At 33.4% G+C, this 10,097-nt stretch overlaps 1 protein-coding gene across 1 annotated transcript; it reads left to right on the top strand.

Annotated features, from left to right (window-relative positions):
• Window positions 1-714: 714 nt before the first annotated feature.
• Window positions 715-3,489, top strand: WAV2 (alpha/beta-Hydrolases superfamily protein). Its single transcript, XM_078993245.1, has 8 exons — window positions 715-1,132; window positions 1,642-1,677; window positions 1,827-1,905; window positions 1,998-2,052; window positions 2,141-2,257; window positions 2,360-2,524; window positions 2,755-2,971; window positions 3,173-3,489. The coding sequence occupies exons 1-8, from the start codon at window positions 895-897 to the stop codon at window positions 3,187-3,189; spliced, it is 924 nt and encodes a 307-aa protein (XP_078849371.1). The 5' UTR covers window positions 715-894; the 3' UTR covers window positions 3,190-3,489.
• The last annotated feature ends 6,608 nt before the right edge of the window (window positions 3,490-10,097 follow it).

Raw genomic sequence — 10,097 nt, 5'->3', positions numbered from 1 at the left:
CGATTAAATTCAAAGAAGTAGAAAGGAAATTGGGGAAAGGATCAATCGCAACTTACTTCTCTCTTTTCGATATTCTAATTTGCTGCAAATTGAGAACAATTAAAATGAGAGGCGACTTAGGGTTAAGTGGAGATATGAGATGGTGGTGGTGATTGTGGTGTTGTTGATGATTCCACCGGCGATGGTGGTGCTGTTGATGATTCCATGTACAGTTCCTTCTTGAGTTCTAGGGTTTGATAGAGGCGATTGGAGGAGGATGAAGATCGACTGGTCCGATTTTGGTTTATCGCGTTTAGGTGAAGGTGAAGGTGGGGCTGATGGGGCTTTGTCGGCGTTGGGAGTGGCCAAAGAATGGGGGAAAAACGTAGAGGAATACGTAGGAGGGGGAAGCGGGGAGGGGTGGGTTCATGTATGTTTATTTATTGTTTTTTTTTTAATCTAAAAATAATAAACAAATAAGAAGAAAATTAAAAAAGAAATAAATAAGGGCAAAATTGTCTTTTTATGTCTAGAGGGACGAAACGTGCACGTTTTAAACGAACGAGGGACTATCCGAGTTAATTTCTGAAAATAGGGACTAAACACGCTTTCTGGCATGTACATGAGGGACGAATGATGTAATTTACCCAACTAAGTAACTAACAATCTTTATAATTAATATTTATCCTCAGGCAAATGTTAGATTTTTTTTTTTAATTATTATTTAGTCACGAATATGAATGGAGCAAATAGCAAAGCTTTTCCTTATTTCGTTTTCCCCTTTCCAGCCTCGCCTGTATCGGGTTTGAGACCCAAAAGCATACTCTTTGTAATATAGACTGCTAGCAAGATCGGAAACTACGGGTACAGATTGGGGAAAAGTGTGTTTCTGTTGCGCGTGAGTGAGAGTTAGCGATGGTGTCGTATATGAGTTTGGTGATGTATGGAGTGGGCGGAATAGTGGTGGCCGGAATGGCATTATTGGTGGTGTTTCAGGAAAAACTAGTCTATGTGCCGGTTTTACCTGGTCTCACCAAGTCCTATCCAATCACACCAGCTCGACTACGCATGATTTACGAAGATGTATGGCTTACTTCTTCCGATGGTTTACGCCTTCACTCCTGGTTCATCAAGTTCTCGCCAGATTGCACAGGTCTCTCTCAATGAATGCTTTCTTGTTTCCTTTTTCCTTTTAGTTGCGTGTTGATTCTTTCTTCGTTTTCGCAAATTTCGGCTTTCTGGTGAATTAGGGTTCGTTTTCTATTATTAGTCAGATTATTTCGATATTGAACAATCAACGAGGATCTGGAATAGATTGCCCTAGGCAGATTGCTAGGTTGGGGTTACGGAAGGATGTTTGATTACGATACGATAGCTGAGTTTTAGGGTTTAGAAGCTCATTACTGAAGGACTCTGATTTGGAATCAGAACTTATTTAGTCCCAAAATTTGACAATCTACGATTCCTTTCATTGCAATGCGTACATGCATACATCTTTAGAAGATAAAGAAATCTTGTTTCTGCTCTAGTCAGTTTGTAGTTTTTGTTCAAAAGTATTTACAGTTTTAGCTTAGACTGATAAGGGTGAAGAAGTTCATATGTGATTAAGTCCTTCATATTCTAAACCTCAGAACTGAAAGCTTACTTTTCTTTGATTTGCAGGCCCAACTATTCTATTCTTCCAAGAAAATGCTGGAAGTATCCTTTTTTTTTTCTTGCAGATAAACTATCTATAATACGTCTCACAATCTCTTAGTTGTTTAACTTGATATATTATCTTTTTATTATCCTAAATCTTGATGAATTCAAATGTTTAGTTATTGGAAGACTTGACCAATGAACCACAGATATTGCACATCGCCTTGAGATGGTGCGAATAATGCTACAAAAGTTGCAATGTAACATCTTCATGCTATCCTACAGAGGGTATGTTGGTCTTTTTGTGTTTAAATTTTTATATTCTCATGTCTTGATCTTGCTCTCATAATTCTAATCCATATCTTGTTGACAATGAATAGATATGGTGCTAGTGATGGCTATCCATCTCAACAAGGAATCATTAAGGATGCCCAGGTTTCATTCCAGCCATAATTAGTTAAAATAATATTCTTTTTCTTTTTTTCTTAATTTATTGAAACTCAATCTCATACATTTCAACTAGGCTGCTCTAGATCATCTCAGCCAAAGGACAGACATTGACACTTCTCAAATAGTTGTATTTGGAAGGTCTCTTGGTGGAGCAGTTGGTGTTGTAGTTACCAAAAATAACCCTAACAAGGTATATCTTATCTCAATTACAAATTTATCATTTTCATCTTTTATTTTTCATATCAAGAAAAATCCCATTTCCTTTTTAATACAAACTTTCACTTTATCACAGGTTGCTGCCTTAATACTGGAGAACACTTTCACATCCATTCTAGACATGGCTGGTGTTTTGCTACCCTTTTTGAAATGGTTTATCGGTGGAAGCATTTCAAAAGGCCCAAAAATTCTTAACTTTGTTGTCCGTTCTCCTTGGAACACCCTTGATACAGTCGGCGAGGTAAAACTATAATGTATTCACATACATTTCTCGCCTAAGCGCGCTTAACTGTGGAGTTCTGATGGGATCTGCTACCCTCACGGCTTTAAAACGCGTTTAGAAGAAAGTATCTGTAACATTACATCCCAGGTGCTATGCCAGACCGGTCGGTCTGTCAGTCTGGCACCTGGGATGGGGTGTTACAGGGATTATCGAAATGATTGTTTTGACTGTTTGACATTTGGATGCAGGTTAAGCAACCGATTCTTTTTCTTTCGGGACTACGTGATGAGATGGTCCCACCGCTTCACATGCAAATGCTATACGCGAAGGCAGCTGGCCGTAACAAACGTTGCACGTTTGTAGAATTCCCTAATGGCATGCACATGGACACGTGGCTGGCTGGTGGTGATTTTTATTGGAAGACTGTCCAAACTTTTTTACAAAAAAATGTCATCCAAAACAATGGTATGTATTTAACGCCCTTCGTAGCTAATTTCGATAATTGTTGGATGGAATTTGTTGTAAGAATCGGTTTAAATGTGATGGTGTGGTTAGTATCAGGGACTCTTTTTGTGAAGGATACAAATGCTAGGGGCTCAGTTGTAACTTTTTGTTAATAGATACTTGTGTTAACAAAACTTATGCGGTGGTTGTTTCTTTGTACAGATACAGAAACACGATGACCTAGTTGGATAAAAGAGCGGTGGTTTCATCATTTGTTGAGGAAAAATTGTTTTCAGTTTACAGAATTTTAGGTGGTGCTACATGACTTGGATTAGAAATACATCCAACTTTTTTTTTTTTTTTTTTTAATTATTTTTGTACGAAATGATCTTTATGCTTTGAAATGTATTGGAATTTGTTTACATCTACAAATACGTGTTTTGGGAGAAAATAGGAATGTTGGGTTGTCATGTTTATATAGTTGATGCAACTATTAATTTTGCAATGGATGCGGTACGTAATCATTATTTGCTGCGAAATGTTTTTTTTATTTATTTATTTATTTATTTTTTATTTTTTATATTGTTCCCACAAAAAAATTATATTAATTTTTTTACATAAACTGTGAAAATTTCTTCCTATACACCGGCATTGTCTTTCATATAGGGAATTGATTTTTCCACGGTATATTTTATCAATCAGTTTCGATCTCATTTGGTTACTGTTAACCTCTTGATCAGAATTCTATCAGTTCTTATTTATAGTTTTATATACTATATTAATGTTTTTTACAGATTGGCCACGGTTTCTTAGTGTTTCTCATTTTAAGTCTGTTTGCTTCTGTTGTTCACTACATGTTGCCCACAGGCAATGTTTTAAAAACCGGTTTTTTAATTGAACCGGTCGAGTGATGTTTTCCGGTTTAACCGGTTCAACTGGATGGTCAAACCGGTTATATATTTTCATATGTTTTTAATTATCCTGCATACATTGATTACAAAAACTTGTCGATCTTTTTAGTATTACAAACGTAAATAGAATGCAACATATAAAAACAATCATTATAGAAGTCAAAATCAAACAAAGAAGATCAAAACAAACACAAAAATCCAAGAATATCCGGTTCAATCCGGTCCATTCCAGTTCAATTCAGCCGATTGAACCGGTTTTTTACCAAAACCGGCCGGTTCAATCCAGTCAGGAAATCATTATAAAACCGGTCCAAATCGAACCGCTCTCAACTCCGGTTCCCGGTTCGACCGGTTCAACCTCTAATGTTTCACTTTACCTCCCTCTGACCATTTTGACTTTTCTTTTCTTTCTTTTCCTTTTCCGGTTTGTATAAGTTACATAAATGCTCCCTGAATTTTGTATAGCTTTTTATTTTTATATGGGTTTTGCTATAAGTTTTCTATCTTGTACATCTGCCATAAATTAGATAAATAATCTCTCTGTTTTGGTGACTTATTATGAAATCATCCATTTAATTAAAAATATTTTTTGTTGTTTTAAACGTACCGATTTTTTTAAAAACTAAAAAAATAAAAGGCATCTCGGAGCGAAGCCCGTGATCACCTACTAGTTAATATAATATAAGGGAAAACAGGCCATGCTTTTCATGTGACAACCCGAACATTTTTCCGTTAACATTAGCCCGATTCCACTAATAAATTTGGAATTTTATTTTGTTTCGTCAAAATTCTTATGGTTTGGAAAATCACTTAAGTCATATAATTAAATTTTATATATAAAAGTCGGAACCAAAATCGCACGAAAACCCGAGTCACTTCGACAAATCAGTGAAAATCGGCTTGATTGGTGTTTACGGCCGTGAACCCGATCACGGCCGTAATCCCATTCACGGTTGATGGACCCCATGAACCCAGCCTATATATGTGTGCTCCTACCCCTCATTTTCACTTTTCTAGCCGAAAACACATCCCTTCTCTCTCTAACTTCTCAACCGCAAACACAAAAATACCCAATTTTCTTCCGGAAGTGATCAAAAATCACCTTTGGGTGTTGTTGCCTCCAAAACGCGTTTTTTATCAAATCAAGGATTGTATTTTTGAGTTCACGACCGCAAACCCTTCAAATCTTCAAGGACCGAAATCAGTTCATGCCCGTGAACCCTTCAAACATTCATATTTTCCTCAAGAACATCATTCACAACCATAAACCATTCAAGAGGCTATTCACGGCCAAGAACAGTTCACGGCCGCAAACCTTCCCAAGTCGTGAACTTGGCTGAAAATCCACTTTTTCCGATGCAATCGAGTCCCGGTAACATTCCTAAACCAAAAGCAAGTGTTTTTCCAACACTATAATTAATGGTTTTGCTAATAAAATGTATATATGTATTTAATTGTTATTAGGATCACGTTAAGTGTCGCGTACATCAACCCGAGGGTCTTCATTTCAGTTTCGTTGTCCGACACTTTCCCGCAACTATCAGTGAGTTCATATCCCTATGCTTTTACTATTTTTAACGTTTTAAGGGGGGAATACAAGTCAAACACAAATGATTTCGTGAACTTATACAAAAGAATTTTACATGTTTAGAACTTATGCAATTGAGACGACCGAACGATTTCCACATTTTTATAAAATATTTAGATATTTTATCCATTTTGTAACATGCTGAGCATAAAGGACATTTTCAAATTAAAATCATAATTGCATAGTTTTCAGATCAATACACGAACCAAATACATAACATTCATGCAAACTGTAATAAGTATAGTTTGGGATTTCAATACACGGTTTTACATTAACAGGCATATAAACTATGACAGACTTAGTTTATGATATTAAATGCTATTTTTCGGATAACAAGAACACATTACTAAATAATTATTTAAGTTTAATTATTTCTCTACAAAGTATACAAACAGATTTAAATACAAGAGAACAATTCAGATCTACACGTAAAATAGTTAATACAAGATTGTGAGACAACTCTTCACATGTACCTTTCGGGGTACTGGCTAAATCCTATCATTAAGTGTAACTAGAGTCTTCTGGAGGGAGAGCGTGAGATTTGTGAATAGATCTACTCGAGACTGACAATCTCAAACCTGAACTGTTAGCTACAGTTAGACATGCATGCCTGGAGTGACAAACATCATACCGTACGACGCCTGAAGAACGTGGTAGAGGTCACTAGTCATATCAAACATGGTTATACGACTCACAATAATATAAACTAGCATTTGTTTACGGGATTTCATTCTTCATTAGTTTTCTTTTAAGTAATAAAACTACCATACATACTGGTGGTAACCAGGGTTTTCAAACAGAACATACTATACATACTGGTGGTAGCCAAGGTTTTCATACAAAAGGGTTTTTCATTCAAAACAACAATATACAATAATAGTTGGTAGTAATCAGGCATGCAAACTAATACTTTATGGAACACAGTAACAAACACATATGTTAGAAAATATTGGATTTTCTTGGGAAACATACAATCATTTTTATACAGATTCAATAACAGGTTTTCATTACAAAGACATTTTTATGAACTCATAAGCTTAATGCTGATACTCTTTCAAAAATCACTTGTATTCTCAGTAGGGGTGGGAATTATTTGGTTCGGAACCAAAAAACCCGAAAACCAAATCGAACCGAAATCGATTTCAGACCGAACCATATTTATATTCGGTTTTTGGTTTGGTTTAAGACCAAACCAAATTGTAAATTTGGTTTTTGGTTCGAGTTTTGGTCTCATGAATTTGAAACCAAACCGAAGAAACCGATTCGAGGAAACCGAAAAATCAAACCGATTCCCACCCCTAATTCTTAGGGAATCAGTAGACAGGTACTCCAACAGGTTTTGAGAAAACGGAGCATATAGAGTCACGTCTTTTATATTTTTGTTATACTTTTGATGTATACAAACTATGTAACAAACAGATGTATATACCTATATTTCAATGTAATGGTTGTGTTTACTTTGATTACTATGATACAATTGTTGTGATATTGTACTTGACGTCCTCCACCCCCGCACGTTTCTGCCGTTTCGGTTTGGGGGTGTGATATTTCAACTTATAAAACTGGAAGACACAATCTTTTTGAGCATGTATAGACACAAAGTTATCAGTTTCAAGCCCTATTTAAGTATAAAAATAAGAAAATCTCCAGAAAAGATCTAAAATTTTAGTTCAATTTATGAAAAAGTCTCAAACTAAATTTTGTTTATAGAAAAACAAAAACTACCGGCTAAAACTTCGAAAAAACACTTTTTGACCAGTTTTATAGATTTAGCTGATATTCTGTCTTTTTTGTTAGTTTGCTAAAAATATTATGAATTTTTTGAAAATTACTCGATAACCAAAATATTAAGACTTTTTTTAAAATTACTATGGAATTAATGGATATTATTATTAACAAATCATTTATAAACATAACAAATATTTTTTTATTATAAACAAGGAAAATACATTTGTTTCTAATTTCTAGGAATATAATGGTTAACCAGGTTTATTGTTTATTAACCACTTCAAACTCCTTATATTCCTCCTATTAATACACAATCAATAAGACCATCTCCAACCCACCTTCATTTTTTCCCCAAAAAATGGAGTAAAAAATGGGATAAATAGTGTTTCATCTCCAATTTTACTCCGTTTTTACCCTATTCTTACCTCCAAAAAGTATATTTCATTCTTTTAACTTATATAAATTGTCAAACACACCTCTTCTATTAATTTGGTTTAACAAATATATAATCTATATTTTTTTCATTACAATAATATTAAATAAATAAGATTATATTTATAATATGTAATTATAAGCTTTTGTAAAATACATTATTGTGTTTTAAATTTTCAATATGTATTTAAATTTTAATATAGATTTGTTAAACAAAAAACAAACTTTATATTTATAATTAATTAATATAATTTAATATATAACACAATATTATAAGTATTAAGTATTACATTTAAATAATAATTAGTAAATAAAAAACCAGAAATGTATAAATATATAAAACGAGGAAGTAAAACCGACAACTCAAAATTCATCAACATTTTGGGGGAATTGAGTAGTATAACACCAAATATGGTGTTATACTATTCATTTCCCTCCAAAACGGGGGAACAAATGTAGTAGGGTTGGAGAGGAATGATGTAAGTAATGGGTGAAAAAATAGAGAACGTAAGTGGGTTGGAGATGCTCTAAGTGTCTACTTTCTATTGGGTGTGACATTATAGGATCACATGTTATTAGAAAATATCATTATATAATGATTCTTGAACATATAAATCTTTCATTATGTTCTTTAATGTAAATACCACCTAACCTCCATACATTATTCGGTAACAACCATCAAATTACAAACATAGTGAAAAATAAACTTTGAATGACAATTTAAATAGATAATCACCCCACACTTTTTTTCCATATAAGCTATCATTCACGATTCACTTTTCACATTTGATAGATGTGTGTTAGCCTATGGTTGTTACCGTGTGAGGTATGAATGTTGGGTGGTAGTTAGGTTAAACAACACAAGGGGAACACTCACTGAGTGCATCTCACCATCATACCCACAATGATGCATAGGAGGAACGTAGAGAGTTTATTGTGGTCAATAAGTAGTAGAGGAGTACTTAGATCACCAATTTATTCCAAGGAATTAGCAACAAGTGTATTTTCTTTTTTATAATAAAAATATTTATTATGTTTATAAATGATTTGTTAATAATAATATCCATTAATTCTATGACAATTTTCAGAAAAGTCCAAATATTTTGGTTATCAGGTAGTTTCCGGAAAAGTCCGAAAATTTTAAACAAATTAACGAAAAAAGACAGAATACCGGCTAAATCTGCAAAACCGGCCAAAAAGTATTTTTTTTCGAAGTTTTAATCGGTATTCTGTGCTTTTCTGTACACAAAATTTAGTTTGAGACTTTATCATAAATTGTACTAAAATTTTAGGACTTTTCTGGAAAATTTTCATAAAAATAAAGGTGGATCTTTCAGTTCAAACAACAGATTTAACTCTTAAAATGAGAGTGGTGTAGTTTGTAAAGAATGACAAACAAGAGAGAAGAAAAAAAGTTAGTTCTAATTTTAGTATGTGGACATAGGTGTAGAACAAAAAATTCATATTTCTCTCTTTAAATGAGGGGCATAATTAGTAATACATATAAATTTTTTGTAGATGGATTAAAATTCAATGTGAAAGAATCACCTCCCTTTCATATACTGTGAAATTTGTCATATTTTTTTGGAAAAGTCATAACTTTCTTTTAAATTTTATTTTTTTTGGATATTCAAAAATCATTTTCACACAAAAAATAAGTTTGGTAGTGTGACCTTGACCGTATAAAATTTCAAATTTCTTTTTGGTGTAAAACTAAAGAAAAGTTAAAAATGAAATGCCTTAAATATAGGGACCATTTTGATCATATTATAACTTTTAAAGTTTTGATCAATGTTTCAAAAATCGGTTTGAACCAGCCGGTCGAACCGGTTGGTCCGAAAACCGGAAAAGGGAGCGGTTCAACTATCACTGATTTTATGTGTATTTCTGAATCAAAATGAACCCGTCGATTTTCACATAAATCCAGTTGAACCGGTTAAATTGAATAGAGGCACATGAAATTGAAACATTTTCATAATAAACTTTGGTGGTTTTTTCATATCTATTAAGATTTTTATGAATAAAGACACATGAAAAATGTTATGAAGTTTTTTGATGCGTTTGTATTCATATAAGACTTTATTTTCTTTTTAATGCATGTGAATTGATGTAAAACTTATGGGTACGTGTTATTTTAATGTATTTAGATTGATCTATAAATTGTTTTCATGTGTATTTTTAATGCTTGAACTTGTGGACATCAAATTCTTAATTTATGTATATATGTATGTGTAGGAAAATATTAAAAAAAAAAAGATGAAAATTATAGAAACCAATTTTGTAACTCCGCGATTATGGTATGTTATTTAATATTATTATTTATTCAAGTTTCAAGAGGGACTCGACGAATCAGTAGGCCGACTCGTCGAGTAGAGACATGATTTCGAGCACGTTTAAGTTGGCGACTCGGCGAGTCCATGAGTTTGAATGAAACCCTAAATCCTCGGGTTTTGCACCCTATTTAAACCATGTTATGAGCCCCAACCTC

This window comes from Lactuca saligna, chromosome 5, assembly GCF_052625555.1.
Source record: "Lactuca saligna cultivar CGN05327 chromosome 5, ASM5262555v1, whole genome shotgun sequence".
Lineage (NCBI taxonomy): Eukaryota > Viridiplantae > Streptophyta > Magnoliopsida > Asterales > Asteraceae > Lactuca > Lactuca saligna.
Note: the sequence above shows the minus strand (reverse complement) of the source record. Positions and strands in the feature narration are given on the sequence as shown.